This window comes from Octopus sinensis, linkage group LG14, assembly GCF_006345805.1.
Source record: "Octopus sinensis linkage group LG14, ASM634580v1, whole genome shotgun sequence".
Classification (NCBI taxonomy): domain Eukaryota; kingdom Metazoa; phylum Mollusca; class Cephalopoda; order Octopoda; family Octopodidae; genus Octopus; species Octopus sinensis.
In genome coordinates, this window is record NC_043010.1 from 2,576,327 (window position 1) to 2,596,788 (window position 20,462).

The 20,462-nt window shown below is 36.2% G+C and overlaps 1 protein-coding gene across 8 annotated transcripts in view; it reads right to left on the minus strand.

Annotated features, from left to right (window-relative positions):
• Positions 1-20,462, minus strand: part of LOC115219532 (protocadherin beta-15) — a 111,475-nt gene that overhangs the window by 60,111 nt on the left and 30,902 nt on the right. For all 8 annotated transcript variants that reach the window (XR_005001975.1, XR_005001976.1, XM_036509234.1 and 5 more), the window contains exon 2: positions 17,271-19,811. Coding sequence is in view for 6 of the 8 variants with exons in the window: in XM_036509234.1 (XP_036365127.1) it covers positions 17,271-19,667 (2,397 nt within the window). In the remaining 2 variants the exon portion in view is untranslated. The remainder of the gene's footprint in view (positions 1-17,270; positions 19,812-20,462) is intronic.

Here is a 20,462-nt window from a genome sequence, read left to right on the forward strand (position 1 = left end):
CATCCCATGTCTTCCTGGGTCTACCTCTCCCCCTGATTCCTTCAACTGTTTGGGAGCGGCACTTCTTCACACATCTCTCCTCATCCATCCGCAGTACATGACCATACCATCACAAGCGTCGCTCTTGCACACCACATCTGATGCTTCTTATGTCCAGCATTTCTCTCAGGGTGCTTACACTCTGTCGTGCATGCACACTGACATTACACATCCAATGGATCATGCTAGCTTCATTTCTTTCAAGTCTACGCATGTCCTCTGCAGTCATGGCCCATGTTTCACTACTGTGAAGCATGGCAGTTCGCACACATGCATCATACAATCTACCTTTCAAAATCTTTTCAAACACATGTGCTCTTACGCTAGAAAGAGATCCACATAGGTCTCAACCACTAAGAATTGTTCTCCAGAAAAATTTAGCAAACCAGAAACGTAAGCAAGCAAGACAAATGAAAAAAATGGATTAATCTATATTTTTGTTACTTTTCATTTGTCTTGCTCGCTTACGTTTCTGGTTTGCTAAATTTTTCTGGAGAACAATTCTTAGTGGTTGAGACCTATGTGGATCTCTTTCTAGCATAAGGGCTTCCACATAGTGGTTCCTTCTTATATATATATATATATATATATACATATATAGACATACACACACAAATATAACTGCATATATATATCAAGTTATATGCATGCCAGGAAGTTGTATGTGTGCAAGTACAAAACCAGAAAAAGAAAAAAGATTCAAGAATTCAGGGAGATATCTCTGATAACAAAAGGATTTCTCTCAGAGTGAAAGGAAAATTACAGTACTGCATGGTGGTAAAATGTAAACCTTGATTGGAGAGGTTTTGTGAAGACAGAAATTAATACATGGCGTATGTTCTTTTGGAGGTGTAATGTTAGTTTGCATGAATAATGGGGCACAAATAAGCTAAGAGTAATGACGGATATACCAGAAGTTTAAATACAGTTCACAAGTGAAAGAGAAAACTGCATTGGTACATGCTTGTGATATGTATGGAAGATGTCATTTGTATAAGGAAGTGCCAAGCACTCCAAATGAATGGAATTTGTGGAAAAAAGACAGCTAAGAAGCCGTAAAGAACCTTTCATTTAAATAGTAGTTGTAATGAAGATTGAGAAAGAGAATACTGATAATTTGGGAAAGCAAATTGCTTTGGGGCACCAGGAGTGGTGTTTTTCCCTAAAGTCAAATGATGTGTGGTTATTTTTGTCTTTAGGAAGGGGTCTGGCAGATTGTCAAGGAGCCCTCCCTTGCTCTACAGATCGTTTACTGGTTGAATCCCATTCTTATAGGTTCTGCTCTCACGACCATCTACAGTTCTTCCTGTTTCTTAGCTTCAGTTCATCTAATACTCAACGTCTCTGTTTGTGTAACAAGGGGTAGCACTTGAGTTGTGTGGATTTGTATATGCCACAAGAATAACCTTTTGTCACCCAACATGCATATCTTGCATTATGCTATGTAACAAGAGATGGTAATAGAACAGTTCACTCCAACACCCCTACCATCACCAGTCTTCACATTATTATTTGCCATCATTTTATTACTTATTATCTCATTGTGTTCTAACCATTCCTTTATTGTTTACCATTACTTATAATCAAAGATGACTCGACAGCAGGTATGATGTTCTCACTAATAGTTTTAGGAACCCATACAATTGTGAGTAGACACAAATAACCTCTTGGCTCCCTCTCATCCCTGACCCTGTAGTACATCCAGGATGTAACAATTGAATGGAAAGAAGGCTGCACCAGCATGGAGTGGTATTTCATTTATTGATCCCAGAAGGATAAAAGACCAAGCTGACCTAGGTAGAATTTGAACTCATACTAATGACCTGAGACAAACACTTACAACAGAGAGGGTTCTATAAAAAGTTGCTAAGAGTTAGATTTTAAACCAGTCAAAGAATTGTCTTCCAACCCCACAAAAAAAATCAATGGTCTCTCTCTCATAAGCTTCCATTTACAAAGTTTTGATCAACTTGAACACTAAAAGTGCCTTGCAGTGGAATTGAACCTGTAACCATGTGCAGGCAAAGTGAACTCCTGAACAACATGGCCATGCCTGCTCTCACTATTATTCGTTTTTTATTCCAAGCAACGACATGCAAGGACATAACTGGACTGGAATACTACTACTGCATTTGTGGCCAACTGTTTTGTTTTAACCCATAATCTGTTGTTGTTTTATTTCTTCATTTATGTGCATGTGTGTGTATGTGTGTGTGTGCATGTGCGTGTGTGTGTGTGTGCGTGTGTGCATGTGTTCTATAATATAATTATATTTGCTAGCTTCAGTATGTAAAGTGTAGTGTTTTATGACACTTCATAAAAGCCAACAGAGTTCATAGAAACTGTTCTGCTGTTCTATCTTTCTTCTGGACAACAACTAGAGATAGACAGACAACAAAAACGCTTGCATAGCTGAGAATATTAGAAAACACTTTATCTAAATCATACTTTTTTATGTATTATGTCTTGTTGCTTGTGTGTGTTTGTGTGTGTGCATGCGTTAGTATTGACAAAGCTTCTTGTCACAATTCAGAAACTTTATAATCATTTCTTCTTTCCAGCCTACCACTCACCATTTTCTGTTTTTTTACATTTTTTAAAAATCTTGTTGTGTGTACTTTCCCAGTCATCCATTCACCCCCTCTCCAGATAATAGACAGGCCTTTGTATCCCTTGAGTTAAGACTAGTCTATTATTTCTTGAAGGGAACCACACAGTGGACATCTGGCAACCTATGAGAGAAGCCTAGTTTATTAGATTTCAGCTATACTCAACAGAGGGGGGAAAAAATCTATAGAGGAAGCCATGGCAAAAATAAATAACTAAAAAACAAATAATAAAAGTACAAGATAAAAAATAAGATAAAAAGATAAAAAAATTATAAACATCAAGTTGTATAACTTGACAGTATTGTGTGCGGTGGTTATACACTTTTGTAAAAAAAGGAAGCCGTAAATATATAAATAAATATGCGCGTGTGTGTGTATATATCTTTTGGAAATATGGTTTAGGTTTTATAGCCTATATAACAATAAAGAAAGCAAGATTAAAAAACATTATATATCATGTGTGTGCATATGCATAATTATGATTGTTTCTGTGTGTATATGTGTATATGTGTGTGTGTGTGTGTGCGTGTGTATTCATATTTCTATGTTGATGTATGTATTTGCATTTATGTATATTCATATGTAAATGTTCATATTTGCATATTTGTGTATACGTGCATGTATGCTCATGTGTTTGTATATATGTACGTGAGAAGGTATGTATGTATATATGCATAAATGTATGTGTATGTGTATGTATATATATATATATATACACACACATACATACATGAATGTATGTCTCTCTATGTATATACATACGACTTGTACTGTGTGTATAGAGAAATATATTTTTTTAAATATGAGTGAAAGGCCATAACAAAACAAAATAATAAAGAAAAAAGAAGATAAGACAGGATAAAAATATATAGATATTTGAAGTAAAGTAACCCTGCCCCCCTTCCTTACAAAAAAAAAAAAACCAACAGAAAACAAGAAAAACACACACACACGCACCACTCAAAAAAAACAAATATAAATCAATATGGAGTTGTAAAAAAAAAAAAGAAAAAAGATGTTTAAGCCCAACTGAAAAGTGTTAAGCTTTTCGAAACAAAACACATCTGATGGATGGGATAAAATGCAACTGGCCACAAAACCGATCCCAACATATTTGCATGACAGTACGGCACTACTCGCACCAGTGAAATTGTCTTCATACACACAAACTACAGATAAATCACCTTCTGCTGTCTTGCTTAGCTATCTTTTCACGTCAGTTGAGGCCTATTCATAAATGTCACTCTCCTGGCTTTTTACCACAACCACCACAACCACCACCACCACCACCACCACCACAAGCCCACCACTGCCATCCCCACCATCCCTCTTATTTCATTGTTTTTTTTTTTTCTTGCATTTATCATTTATATTATTATCATTATTACATTCATTATTATTATTATTATCATTATTATTGTTGTTATTATTACCAGCATCATCATCATTCGCCAGTATACAGGATTCATAGTCAGTAAATACATATGATCCATTGCTTTATACACAGGATTTTATTACCAGCTTATAACAGGGTTTTCACCTCCCCCCCCCACTACACTCATTTTTATTTATTTATTTATAATGTTCAGCTTCACTAAAAAAAAACCCAGATGTAAAACAAAACAAATGGTTTGAAAACAATGAAGGAATATGATAGTGCAAAGGCAAAAGACAGAATAAAGAGTCTAAAATCATTTAAAATTTAATTTCATTATAAATTCTAATTTCCCCATTTTTTTCTTTTTTTGTAAACACCTTTTATGTAAGTTAATGTCATTAACTGTTAAGTTTAATTTGATCCATAAGTAAATTGCTGTAAATTTTAAACTGTCAATTAGCACCAATTCATAATCCCTAAAAGAGCACTTTCGCTTTTGTTGTTCTTTTTTGGTCTTTTCATTATGAGGGAAGGCAGTGTCCAAGACCTTTTACAGAACTAGTTGAAAGGAAGAATGCATCGTGTATCCTTAAACTAGAGATCAAGTGAAAATGCTTGCAACAGAGAGTACTCTGTTAAAAGCACCCCAAGGTGAGGCAGAGGTGTTAAGCTGAGAGATGGATTAGGATTAAGTCTACAACCTATGTAGATTGTACTTATTGTCAGGATTTGAACTCAGGTGCAAAGAGCCAAAACACACACTGAAAGGCATTTGGTCCAATGTTCTTCAGTTCTGTCAATGCACTGCCCTGGATTAGAACTTAATTTATCAACCCCAAAAGGTCGAAAGCAAAATTAACCACAATAGGATTTGAACTCTGAGTGCAGAGTGCCAGAGCATTTTTGTCCAACATTCCTATAATCCTGCCAATTCTCCATCTGTACAGGGAAAAATGTGTGTATATGTAGTAATGTGTGTAAATGTGAGTTGTACTGTGTTTAAAAGTGATACTGTGTATGTGTGTGTGTGTGTGTGTATGTAGTAATGTGTAGATGTAAGTATTAAGGTCTGTAAACATTTAGATATAATTATCTATATACATTCATAAATGCATGCGTGTTAGCACACACATACACTCACACTAATATACATGCATGCAGACATGCAAGGATAAACATATACATGTTACCATACACTGATAGGTTAAATATACAATAAATGGCAGAATATGAAATGCAGCATTCAGACCATCACCAAGAATGTTGACAGAGCAAAAGAAAATAGGGAGATCAAGGAAGATATGGGAAAGAGTGTTGAGGTAAGAGCACAGAGTTTAAAGTCTCAGACAAGATAAAACAGTACATTATTTACATTTGACGGATATTTGTCCTCATCTTGTTTGTTGTTAACATAACGTTCCAGCTGATATACCCTCCAGCCTTCATGAGGTGTCTTGGGGAAATTTCGAACCTGGGTTCTCATTCCTAAGGCATTTTTCGATATTATTATTATTATTATTATTATTATTATTATTATTATTCAGGTCACTGCCTGGAATCGAACTCGGAATTTTGGGGTTAGTAGCCCGCACTCTTAACCACTACACCATATGCCTGGGCATATGGCATAGTGGTTAAGAGCGCAGGCTACTAACCCCAAGATTTTGAGTTTGATTCTAGCTAGTAACTTGAATAATAATAACATTGAAAAATACCTTAGGAATGAGAACCCAGGTTTGAAATTTCCCCAAGACACTTGATGAAGGCTGGAGGGTATATCAGCAGAAACATTGTATTAACAACAAACAAGATGAGGGCAAATATCCATCAACTGTAAATAATGTAAAAAATATACGAAATTCCTCATCTCTTAAATATAGAACTGCGAGATAAAACAGGATCAATTAAAGTGGCAATGTGCCCTACTGTAAATGCAAAAAAAGAAAGAGGAAAAAAGACTTATATCAGCAATAATAACTCTTTATAAATTTGGCACAATGCCAGTAATTCTCAATGGTGGGATAGTTGATTACATAAATCCGAGTACTTGTCTGGTACTTTATTTTATTGACCCTGAAAGGATGAAAAGCAATGTTGACCTTAGAGGTATTTGTACTTAGAACACAAAGTGTCAGAAGAAATGCTGCCAAGCATTTTATCTGACACAATCACAATTCTGTCAGCTCACCACTTTTCATTAATGATGATGATGATGATGATTTCAAATTTTGGCACAAGGCCGGCAATATATTGGGGGAGGGGGTAAGTCAACTTGTACCTTTCTTTTTTATCGACCCCAACAGGACGAAAAGCAAAAGTGGACCTCAGCGGAATTTGAATTCAAAACATTACGACAGAAGTTTGCTGCTAAGAAGTTTGTCTGGCAGTATTGCTCTATACCTAGCGGTATTGCCAATCCAAGTCTTTCTGGAGGTTATCCATAGTACTCAATCTGAAAATCCTCTGGAATAGACCAGCTATTTCAATTTCATCTATACTCAAGAGTTTCACCAAAAATGCTATCACTCTTCCCTGCTTTATAGATTGTTTAAAAAGGGTAGATTATACATTGCTTGTATAAGAACTTTGATGCTGCTTGGTAGTAACACAGCAATTTCGAGGGGAACAGGGCAAGTTGATTCCATCAACCACAGTATTTGTCTAGTACTTCATTTTATCAACCCCAAGAGGATGAAAGGCAATGTTGACCTGAGCAGAATTTGAACTCAGCATGTAAATAGCTGGAAGAAATGTTTTCCATTGCACTAAGCATGTTTTCCATTAATGATTCTGCCAGCTCACCACCTTCATAACTGTTATAGATTGCTAACAACCATATTGCCCAGCAGGTAGAGAGTGAGAAGTTAGGTTTAGTCTTTGCTTAAAATAGGATTGCCATTCTGTCGAAGAGGCAAAAAACATTTTCCCTAACAAACAAAGAACACACCTGCTCACCATGCAAATGGCTTTCATTCTCTCATATTTTAGTGCACAACCTTGGTTTTGGGAATGCAGTTTTTGTTTCACACTGAAGAAATATTTGAAGATCATAATCACTCCTAATGCCTTCCCTTATTGCCTCTTCTAATTTTCTATCTCTTTAATCTATTCCTTTTCATCACCTGTTCTGTGCTGAACATTATCAAATATATTCAAATTGTTCTCTTCAGGACACCACACCGTTGGTTATTGAGGATTTGCCGTGTTAAATGCCACCTGAATAACACACAAATCTGAAAAATGTAACCTCTGCCTACTAAGAAGATATCAACATATCCCAGTAACCAGGTCATGTCTATGAGCCGTCAAAGTTGACCCTGCAGATCACAAATTTGTGACCTGTGTAGCCAACCAGCTTAACATATAAATACCATACTTTGTCCACTGACTTAATGAAAACTTTATCTAGGTACAATATGGATTACTCGCGGTGGTTGTTCCATATCCACACTAGTACATTCAAGAAATCCATTCTGTTAGAGAGAACGAAATTTCTGGGTTACGAATGTCCAAGGTTGTTACATTCACAACTTCTATGGCTTCAACCCACATAATCCCAACATGTGTCTAAAATCAATTTCAGTCTCCAACAGATACTAAAGAATGCAACATTCCAAAGAAAGCGTCTACATACCTGAAGAATCCCATCCAACACGGAGAATTGGTGACCACTACACTGAATAGTTGTTTTTACCGTCGTTCATATTCAGTACCATGAACTTACTGAGAAAAGGATAGATTACACATTGTTTGTATGTGAACTCTGATGCTGCATGGCAGTAACACAGGTTATTGAGTGCAAAGGAGACGTGAATGATCATCATCATCGTTTAAACGTCCATTCTCCGCGCTAACACGGGTTGGACGGTTCGACCGGGGTCTGGGAAGCCAGGGGCTCCCTTCCTAACGCCAACCACTCCGCGAGTGTAGTGGGTGCTTTTCACGTGCCACCTGCACAGGTGCCAGGGGGGTCCGGCATCGGCCACGATCGGTTGGAGAATTTAACATGCCACCGGCACGGAAGCCAGCCAAGGCGGCGCTGGCAACGGCCACGTTCGGATGGTGCTTTTTTATGTGCCACCGGCACTGGAGCCAGTCGAGGCAGCACTGGCATCGGAGAAATAGAGTATGTTCAATTGAACATGTTATGGTAGATGAGTGACTCAATACAGGTGGCCTGAAACATAAGCTGGGACAAAAAGCAATCAGATGCAGTAAGAGGGTCAGCTGCATTGGTACCAGCTTTTGAAGTTACCAAATGGATGATAATAGATGGGTAAAGAAGTGCCAGAAGACTGAATTGGAAGGAAATTGTATGAGAAGAAGATCAAGGAAGACATGGGCAGAAGTGGCGAATGCTGATCTCCAGTTGCTGAACCTCACAAACGAGATGAAGGAATGCAACAAATGATAAGAAACTTAGAGAAGACCTGGCCACTCAGACAAGTGTAGAAAAGCAGGCATAGAAATGGAGCTGAGCTACCACTACTGTTGCTGAAGATGATAACGATGTATATTATTATTATTATACATGGTAAGCCAAATGTTTGCCCAGATACAAAGTGAACCAAACTTGTTTTTTCAGTTGACAGTATTTTAGAATTCATTTGAGATAATGAAGTCATCAGCAAATAGACTTTGGGAGAAGCTACTGTTCTGTGGTAAAATAATCGCATATATAAAGACAGCATCTTATCAGTTCTTGATTAAAAAGTCTGGTTGTCAACAGTTCACAGAAGGATACGAACTGTTCTCTATAGAACGGCAAAATTTTAACCAATTTCATAGTTCTCCGCTAAGTTTACTTCACTACAAGGTTCAGTCTTTGTTGCAGTGTAGTGGTTTGTGTATTTCAATGACCCTGAAAGCTATGACAGAGGAGTGCAAGCTCTTGGTAGGGCCTCCACTGCTGGATAGATCAAAGGATAGAGGCCAAACTAATATGAACTACCTCTTCCTAGAGATTAAAATGGGTTTTCTTAAGGTTAATACGCTTACCAGGAAAAAGCAAAGACACAGAAGCACTGATGATAAATCAAAGCTAATAGTATCTTCTGTGTGGAAGCATGTGGCTTAGTGGTTAGAGAGTTCAAACAGCAATTGTAAGATTCTGGTTTCAATTCATGGACCAGGTAATGTATTGTGTTCTTGAGCAAAACACATCACTTCACATTGCTCCAGTTCACTCAGATGTAGAAATGAGTTTAGCCTGAAGAGGGATGGGCTCTGCCAAGCTTTCTTGCCCAAGATATGGTGCATGGCTGCAGTACCCAGATGACCCACTAGGGTTAAGTACTTGTCATTATCAATGTCTTCCACCAGGGAAACATATGATGCAGTGCAGCAAAATCCAAAAGAACACAACTGAAAAAGTAGGGACCCAACTAGAGAAAAGCAGAAATGACACTCTTGGGTCAAGAACAGTGGAGAAAACTCATCAGTGGCCTATGCTCCAGAGTGAGCAAAGGGCTTGGGCCTAAGTTCTGACAGGGCTCAAAGTTTCATTCTTTTCTCTTTCAGAGTAATGGTCATCTGTTCCTTATTAGGAGCAGGATCACTGGGATTCTTCAAGCATCTAGAAGCTTTGCTTGGAAATTCCCATACTTTAGTATCTGTGGCTATACTAGGGGCACTACCTTAGAAGGTTTTACTGGACCCTCTCAAGTACCAATTTCAGTCTGGTGTTTAACTAGTTGTTATATTGAACTATTTCTGTCGAGTGATTAAGATTATTTTTTTTTTTAAATAATACTAGCTTTAATTGGCAGTACTGTATCAAACACATAAATGCATGCTCTCACTCTCTTCTCTTTCACATATATGAAGGGCTTCTACACAGTTTCTGTCTACTGATTCCCAATCACAAAATATTGGTCCATAAAAACGTTACAGAAGAAAACATGAGCCTATGGTGCCATGCATTGAAATCAAGCCCAGAACAACATGGTAGCAAAGTGAACTCAGGTGGCAATTCCTGTGACAAATTACCATTCTGCTAGAAATACAAATGTGTATGCTCTGTGATACAGCAAAAAAAACAATTTGCTCCATTAGCTTACACACATGAGCTAAGTAGTATTTCTTACATCCCGTAGCATGTTATTTTCTCAGCAGAATTGCAAGAATGAGTCAAAATTCACAAACAATAATGATTCCAAAAATAGTTTTTTTTACATTACCTATGGCATTTTGCAAAGAATTTGAGATAAACCCATCGAATTCATTTCACAGCAAATTTATACAAGCACATTTTATACACAGACACAGTCATATGGACAGACAGGTGAACAAACAAAAATATAATTTTAAAATATACTTCAATAAACTGACAAAAGTTGGGTGGGGGATACTTAGGAAGGAGAGCAGCAAGTTTGCCCCTTTCAGAGCCTCCAAAAGTGGAGGGAGATGGGAGAAGTTATATTAGACAAGAAACCTGGTCAAATTGCTTGTAAGAGAATGGACTCTGCTATGGTACCCCAAAACTAGATAATGGCAATGGATTAAACCTGCCACAAGAGAACAGAAACAGCCCCAGAATCTGACTTTCTTATAGCGTCCATCAAACAAATTTCACTCACAAGAATTTGGTCAACCAGAGGCTACCATAGAATACTCTCACCCACAGTGCCATGCAATGGGATTGAGCACAAAATGAAATAATTGCAAAATTTCTCCTTAACCCCACAACTACACCAGCTTAAATATATATAAAGGGAATAAATTATACTATATTATCATATATTAAAATAATAAAATATCATGATATAATACAATGTATTATGTCTATATATGTATAGATGTGGGTGTGTATGTAAATGGTGGGTCACAAGGGTGTCAGTGCATATCAACAACAATTTGTGGTTGAATAAAAGCAGCAAACCCATTAAGAAGATTCAAACCACACATCTCTTGATTACAAATCAAACACGCTAGCATTTACACTATACAAATAAATAAATATATACATAAATATATCTATACACACACACGCACACACACTTGAGCACACATAAATATATTTGTCTCTATATACACATATATCGTCAAGTACGTTCACGTTTAGGTAGACATGAGTATATCATATCTTTATCTATCCATCTATCTATCTACATATATATATATATAGTATTACACACAAGCTCACGCATAAATATAAGTGGACACAGATATACATAAATGTATATTATTGTGTGTGTGTGTGTGTGTGTATTACCTGTGGAAGAAGTATATATATTTGAATAGTTATATTTTTTATGCATATTTTGTGTGTGTGTATAAAAGATATGCATACATTTATGAACTGTTATATGAATTTTTTATACATGATTTTTATTTTGTATACATACATATATGTGTGTGTACAAAATAAAAAACACATAACTATTCATAAATATATACATATATTATACAAGTGTATATACATGTGTATATATTTATGACAATGCATAAATATATACACACGTACAGGAAAATACAAGAAAAAAAAACACATGCATTAACAGATGCACACAAAGGATAGTGTTGAGTTAATCAATGAACTTCTTTGACATTGTTTATCATGAATATATAATGGGGTGGTAAAGGAAGAAAAGAAAAAGGGACGTGTGTGCGTGTGTGTGTGTGTGTGTGTGTGGACAGGAATAGCAGAATATTTATCTCAAACATAGTTGTAATTTGCAAAGGGCGTAAGAGGAAAATAAGCAAAAAATTCCGTCATCAAAATATATAGAATATTGATGAAATATTTCTGGGTAACGTTATGACTTCACAGAAGGTGTTTGCAGCAACCAATTTTTTTATTATTAGTTTTTTTTGGGGTTTTTTTTTGCATTTATTTTCATTTACTTTATTCATTTATTTACCTTTTTTTGTTTTTTTTTTCTTTTTGACTTGCTAACAATAGTTCCATCAGGGAAGTTTGCTAATCATCGCAAGGTGCCATATTGGTTGTCTGCTGACAACGTACAACAGAAGATATAGGAAAACTGCCTCCACCCCCCCCCCCACAGGTCAAAGAACGGTGATATAAGTGGGAGTGGGAACAACAAAGATTAAATATTTAATAAGTGTTTGTCTATATTTTCCTTTTATGATGATGATGATGATAGTAGTGCTGATGATAATGATGAGTATGGTGCTGATGATGGTGAATGTACTGCTACTGATGATGATGCTAAAACTCAACACTGTACTATGTGCACATGTGTTGGAGCCTCTGTTATTTTCTGTGTGTATGTTTACATGCACAAACACATACATATATACACATACAGCCTCCTCTATGTGGATGACTGGAAAATATTTGCAAAGTGTAATATCTAGCTGGTTGTTAAAACCCGCCAAAAATTGTTTATAAATTCAAGCAAAAAGGAATCTGGGATGCAGCAAATATGCAACAGCTTCTATATGAAAAAGTAAATCAACTACTAAAACTGTAAACATAAAAATTGAACAGACACTGAGTCAGAGAACTACCATCAGAGATATCCATACAAATATTTAAGAACTGATGAAACTTAAAATGCAACATGCAGAAATGAAGGGGAAAATTGGAGAAGAGTAATTATTAAAAAAAAAGTCAGATTGATAAAAAAAATCTCAACTCAATGCTAACAATAAGATTGTGGGTACAAATATGTTAGCAATCCCTATTTTAAACTGGGGCTTCAACAGAAAGAATGAATGGAAGAGCTGAGACAGAAATATCAGGAAGCTACTGATAGCTTCCTAAAGTCTTCTCTCCCACCCTCACTGAAAGACAAAAAAAAATTATATTGATCGAATATTCCTACCACACCCACAAGCAGAGTGGAGCCTGATACAAATAGAAGCCTATTACAACATAACAACAGGGCTAAAAAAAATATTTAGAAGGGGAAGCTAATAGCTTCCCATCGCTTGTTTCTGAAGTATAATAAAGAAACAAAAGGGGAGAAAAAAAATTTCCTTTCTGTATATGAGGAATAGGCATGACTGTTTAAGAAACTTACTTTGCAATCTTGGTGCTTGGGGTTCAGTCTCACTGCAGGACACCTTGGGTAAATGTCTCCTACTACAACCTTGGGCTGACCAATGCCTTGTGAGTGAATTTGGTAGATGGAAACTGTGTGGAAGCTTGTTGTGTGTATATATGTGTGTTTGTGTGAGTATATGTGTGAGCATTCAAGTCTTTGTATTTGTCCCCCACCAGTACTTGACAACCAGTGTTGGTGTGTTTATGTCTCCATAACTTAGCAGTTAATAAGTATTGGGTTCGATTTTGTTCAACTAAAACTATTCAAGTAGTGCCTGCCAGCATGGCCACAGCCTAATGACCGAAACAGGTAAAAGCTAAAGGTATGTAACATAATGATAAGGTATAAAGTGGAAGCAAAATACACTGAAGAAAAGATTAAAAACAAATGGAATTCCAAACCATGCAGAGGAAACAATGGAGAGAGAGAGAGAGAGAGAGAGAGAGAAAGAGAGAGAGAGAGAGAGGGATCATTGTATTGCTGTATCTAAGAAGACTCACCAGAGAGGAAGTGAGCTATAGTGAAAGACAAATAAAAAAAAGTTCTAGAACTCTGGGCTAAAAGTAAGAAACAGCAAGTCTGATTTTGCATGGTATAACCACAAGCAGCAAGATTTTATCTTATACTTGTTTCAATCATAGGATTGCAGCATCATGGTCTCTTATCTAAAGCACTGATTGAAAGGTGAAAAATTTTTCAAAATAGTATGACTTTGAAATTGAAGTAAAAAAAAAATCTTGGGTAGTAAAATAAAAAAAAAAACTGCATCAATAATTGGAGCACGAAGTAGAATAAAATAAAAATATGAACAAAAACAAATGAACCACAATAAGAATCCTAAAATTACAATTCAAAATATCTGCTCACCACAGCTCACATACTATGCCAGACACTTTTAATTTGATACCTATTTCTTTACTACCCACAAGGGGCTAAACACAGAGAGGACAAACAAGGACAGACAAGCGGATTACGTCGATTACATCGACCCCAGTACGTAAGTGGTACTTATTTAATTGACCCCGAAAGGATGAAAGGCAAAGTTAACCTCAGCGGAATTTGAACTCAGAATGTAATGGCAAATGAAATATGGTTACGCATTTCGTCCGGTGTACTAACATCTCTGCCAGCTCGCCACCTTAGTTTTAATTTGATACCACAATCCAAATGGTATACTCCTTACACACAACACATATCCTATACAATAAACACCAAATATATTAACACAATTTACACCAAATAATCAACATCCCATAAAAAACAGTACAAGGTATATTCTTACCTGACACTATAACAACAGTAACTCACATTCTACACAAATACCACACATTTATAGTACGCAAGTCACACACATTATACATTCACTGCTTGACCCTATAATATGTAACATTAGTTATATATAACACAACACATACAAAACAAATTTGCTGGAGAAGAGCACTTTCTTCTCCATCCTCACTTTTTGGAAAAGTTGAAATGATAATAAAGCTTTCTATTATAGGCACAAAGCCTGAAATTTTGGGTGGAAGAGCTAGTTGATTATGTTGATGCCATCATTCAGCAGGTATTTATTTCATCAACCCCAAAAGGGTGAAAGGCAAACTTAACCTGGGATAAAATTTGAACTCTATCTATCTATCTATCTCTATGCATACATAAAGACAGGCAAAGTGCTTAGTGGCATTTTGTCCGGCAATGGTAACAATTTTAATAATAGAAATAAGTAGAAGAATCCTTTTGCATGTAAGCACAAGGTCTGAAATTTTGGGAGAGGTCTAGTCATTTACACCAACCCCAGCACTTGAATGGTACTTCCTTCATTGACCCCAAAAGGATGAAAGCAAAGTCAATCTCATCAACATCGAAACCCAGAACATAAAGCTAGGAGAAATGCTGCTAAGCATTTTGTCCAGCTTTGATAATGAACATAGCACAAGTTAAGCAATTTTGAGAAGTGGGTGTGTGTCGATTACATCAACCAACCTCTTTAGAATAATGTTGATAATGCTAGTTATAACAATGACATAAGGATGTTTATGATAATTTTTATGACAATAAAAGTAAAGATGATGTTGATAATATGAACAGCAGTGATGTTCTTGATAGCAATAATGACTATGATGATGAAAATGATGATAATGAAAGGAACACACTTAGACACATAGTTAGGTGGTATCAAAAGATTCCTGGACTAGTTCTGTAGTACACCAACAGATGGCAGCATGGCTTCATGCACATGAAGAGCTAGCAGTGACCTTCATGAGGCAGTGTGCTGAGCAACATTGCTGTGTTTACTTCACAAATTGTGAAATTTGTGTTTTTGTGATCAAGTGTATGTTGTAGTCTGTGATTTTGTCATTGACAGAAAGTTGGAACAAAGAGCCAACATGAAATTTTGTGTTAAACTAGGGAAATCTGTTACAGAGACTTTGAGCATGCTTTGGCAAGCTAACAACGATGAGGCAATGGGTTGCACACAATGTTTCAAGTGGCACAGGCACTCTAAAAGTGAAAGAACATCCCTGGAAGACAATGAACTATCTGGAAGACCTGCCATGAGCATCACCCCCAGAAATGGGGAGAAAGTTCATCAGCTTGTGCATGAAGACCATCAGAGGACAATTAACGATATTGCTGATGTTGTTGGTCTGTCGTATGGGTCTGTGCAGGCAATCCTAACATCTGAATTGAACATGCAGCATGTCTCTGCCAAGTTTGTCCCCTGCCTGCTGATCACTGAGCCAAAAGAGCATTGCATCAAAGTCTGTCAAAATCTCTGATGACCCCCATCCCTCTTGTCAAGAATCATCACCAGTGACAAGAGCTGGGTCTATGGGAATGACCCTGAGATGAAACATCAGTCGTTACACTAGAAAAGCCATTCATCTCCATGACCAAAGATGGAACAGAAGAACCACAGCTCAATCAAGAGCATGTTCATCGTTTTGTTCAACATCCGTGGTACTGTACATCGAGAATTTGTCCCCCAGGGCCAGACCGTCAGTTGAGAGTTCTATGGCAACACTTTGATTACTGTTAGTTAATAAATGTGGCAATTCATGAAATCACTTTTGCTACTTGCAAACACTATGGAGTTCTGGAACCTCTTGAGGTCACCAACTGAAGTTGGATGACTTGTAGTAGTAGTAGTAGTAGTAGTAGTAGTAGTAGTAGTAGTAGTAGTAGTAGTAGTGGTAGTAGTAGTAGTAGTAGTAGTAGTAGTAGTAGTAGTATTTGGTGTTACTGATTCAGTACTGACTTATTAGACATTGTAATGTTTCTCTTGTTCTTTCTCTTCCTCCCTTCCTCTGTTTATGTAAGTTTACTTCTCTTTAAGTGTATGAAGAGAGGGAAAGTGATTTGTGTCTTTCATGTTCAATGAATAAATTGTAATTGATCTCTCTCTCTCTCTCTCTCTTCTCTCTCTCTCTCTATCTATCTATCTATCTATCTCTATGCATACATTCCTACATGCACATGATGCATGTTTGCCTCCCACACTAAAAAGTACTGTGACCAAAACATGTCCAATGGCCAGTCAACACTTCCAAATCACTAACATCCAAATAGATAGATGAGCCAAATTGTCTCATTCCGTCCAAATACCTATATCATTATCATTTTGCTATTGTTGGTCAGACCATTTAACTGTAAATATTTACCATGTGGTGGTACAACTGATTTCTCATGTAGGTAGTGGAATCACTCAGTTATTAACATGTGTCTTATTAGTTTGTTGCTTGTAACACTGAAACAAGGAGCATCAATTTACACACTACCTTATAATAAGATGGAGAGATGACACTTCATTCACTTAGCCGTAAATATGTAATGCAAGCAAATATGCCTCACAAGAAGAAGCAGTACTACTGTGTATGTTTGAAAATTTCTTTTTAATTCATGCATGATTAAGTTTTAATCTTCCCAATTGCCTGGACAGAGATAGTTTTTACCAGGCTAACCAACTCCATTTTTCCAGCACAACAAAATTATCAAACATCTCTACATGCCAATGTACTTTAGTGATAACATTTTTTTAATCACACACACACACACCCAAGCAGAATCACCAATATACTTTAATATCTACACAGTTATAATTTAATGATAAAATAAATTAATAAACAGATTATAAAAATCAAAGTATTAACATGGTTCAGTACAATATTTTATTATGTTACTATTCAAATATAAACTTTTCTAAAGCTAAGAAGAGTAAAACTGACTCACCTGCTGTGTTAAACCTTGTGTCACAGAGAGAGGCATTCTAGAAGTTGACCCTTTCCAATCCGTTTTACATCCATATTGTGAGTCCCTTTTCAGAAGGGTTGTTTTAGACTCTTTATTTAAGCCTGGATCTAAAACCATGCTTGCTGGGACATCATACTGTGGATGATTAGGTTCACAGGTGTACTCTGATTGTTTCCTCTCTCCAGGACAGTTGGTATTACCAACTACATCACTGTACAGAATGTTTCTCTGAGTGTACTTCTGAATGATGCATATTGCTAATGAAATGACAATAGCCACAGATAAAATAATAGCAGCCACAATGATAACGATCATTAGGTTTATATGAATAGTGTCATCCAAATGTTTGGGGGCAGTGGCCAACATTTTGGATGTCTGGTTGCTGACGGTCAACATCAGTGACAGAGTCGTAGTTGCTGACCGCATGGGACTGCCACTGTCTTTGACAATAAACGTTAAACTGTATAACCCTGCATCATTCTGGTAAACTGGACGGGAGTAAGATAGGACACCTGTGTAGGGTTTTACTGAAAACAACTGTTTTTCATTGCCTCCGATTATTTCATAACTGAGAAATGCATTCACATGTCTGTCTCTATCTGAGGCTTTCAAAACTGTGATCTCACTCTTACTTTGAGGATGGTAGTGGACATCAAGGTTAAAAGGGTTAACACTAGGAAAGGTAAAATAAGGAGCATTATCATTTTCATCCATTACTTCAACAATCACATTTTCTGTATTATTCAAAGAAGGTTTGCCATTGTCTTTTACAAAAACTTTAAATTTATAAGTCTCTTTTTCTTCTCTGTCCAATGACTGAGTCGTAGAAATAAATCCAAAATTAGAAATCACAAAAGGAAGAATATTTTCATTGTCACTCAGTAAAATATAAGTGAGTTGACCTCCTAGGCCCATGTCGGGGTCAGTAACATTAATAAATCCGACAGGAAAGTTTGGTTCTTCATTCTCATAGGTTAAAAACTTAAATTGACTTTTAGTAAACTTTGGCTGCACATCATTAACGTCCATTACTTCAATAGAGAATTTTCTTTCTGTCTTTTGTGGAGGTACTCCTTTGTCTTGGCAACTTATTGTAAAGTCAATGAAACTTTCCTTTTCTCTATCAACAGACTTTTTGACCACAACTTTATATTTCATTCTCCCTAAACTCTTCAACAACAGTTTATTGTGACGGAGATCACATGTAACCTCTCCATTCTGTCCAACATCATTATCAGTAACCTTAACATAGGCAATAAAACTACCGACTTTCACTCCTTCAGAAATTGTGGCTGTGTTTTTCATTGATTCGGAAACAAAATTTACTTCTATTGCTGGTGCAGTATTCTGGTGGCCAATCTTATTAACCAGCACAACTGCAGTTGAACTCAATGGCGGGTTCCCATTATCACTAGCTGTGATGAAAAGCTTGTAGGTTTGTTGTTTATCAAAAGGAAATTGTCGATTCAAAAAGATTTCTCCAGTTTCTTTATTCAATTCAAAATAATCCATAGCTAGTTTTGCTGTTTTTGAATGGAAACGATAGACAACTTTGCCATTCTTACCAGAATCTAAATCTTTTGCTGACGCAATGATTACAGCCTGGCTTTTTTGGTGGTTTTCACTAATGGAAACATTGTAAACACTCTGTGTAAAGATAGGAGAATTATCATTCTCATCAGTGACAGATATTTCAACATTTAAAACACCTTCTTTGGGTGGGTATCCTTCATCACGAGCAATGACTTGCACATTATAAGTATCTTTTACTTCTCTATCTAATTTCTTTTCTAAAACAATCCCAAGTTGGGTGGTGCCATCTTCTTTACGTGAATAAGACAAGCTAAAAGGCTCATCTCTGTTCTTTTTTAATTTATAAGTAATCTCTGAATTTTCTGATCCCATATCTTTATCAATGGCATTAGGAATCGTTCTTGTTACTCCCTTACTGTAGTCTTCAGAAAACTTGATGTTGATTTGATTTTCCTGAAACTCTGGACGATTGTCATTAATGTCTTTAATGATTACTTTTACCTCAATTATTTTCACAAAAGATTCTTCCTTTTGAATAGCAACATCAACCATTCTAAAACATTCAGAGTTGTACTTGCACAGAGACTCTGCATCCAGTATTTGATTGGTATATAGTTTGCCAGTCTTGGTCACATTAAACAACTGCGAGCCTTTACTTTTCTGCAGGCGGCTAAAAGAAATTAAGCTGAGGTCTCGAGACACGAAAATGCCTCGTGAGTTTATGTCAAGCGCAATGTCACCAACATATGTTCCAAGAATTTGAGCCTCCTCTATTTGGTAAGTGAGATCGGCACAAAGGAAGGTTTCCAATAGAAGCCAGAAAGAAAACAACTGTACAAACATATTCTGTTTTAAATATATATATATATATACATATATATATAAATATATTTATATATATATATATCTCAATATACTTGAAACTTCAAAGGGTGTTTTCAAATTGATTCAGTCAAGAGGCATCTTACTATGTTTAAACCATGTAATCTGAAAGAGGAAAAAAATATATAAATAGATAGATATACAAACAGAATTATTTCTAACATGCAGGGTTACATACAGAACCATCATAGCTTTCAAAAGATAACGCCATAATAAAAATAAGACAAACAAAAAAAAGCAAAATTAAAACAAAGGAGAAGCAATAAATCTAATAATGTTTTAGTAGTTTTCCAGATATTTGAAGAACAACAGATTATATGAGCGCATGAAAGGGTTCATATACCAGCAAAATGATTCACATTTCCAAAATGATTCCAGCACAAGATCTAATTAGGATATATACATGCCATAGTTCTTTTGTTTGTTTTTTTTGTTGCTCTTATTTTCTTGTTTGTTTATCCTACTTTATTACTTTGTCTTTTGTTGTCATTTTGTTTTCTTCTTTTTCTTCTTTTTTTTATGGTGGTGGTATTAGTAATAGGACATTTCAAACACCCAAACATGTAAAGTGTTATCAATAAACCCCCGAACCGAAGGACAATTGCTAGAGAATACATGTAATATTGTTACATGTAAACTTGAAAACATAATGACTGTGTACAAAACCACAAAACCCGGGGTTCTTCAATCGAAAAGTCTGTTTTCCATTTTTCAAAGTTATCTCTTCAAAACCAATTTTGTCGAGATGAATTGCAA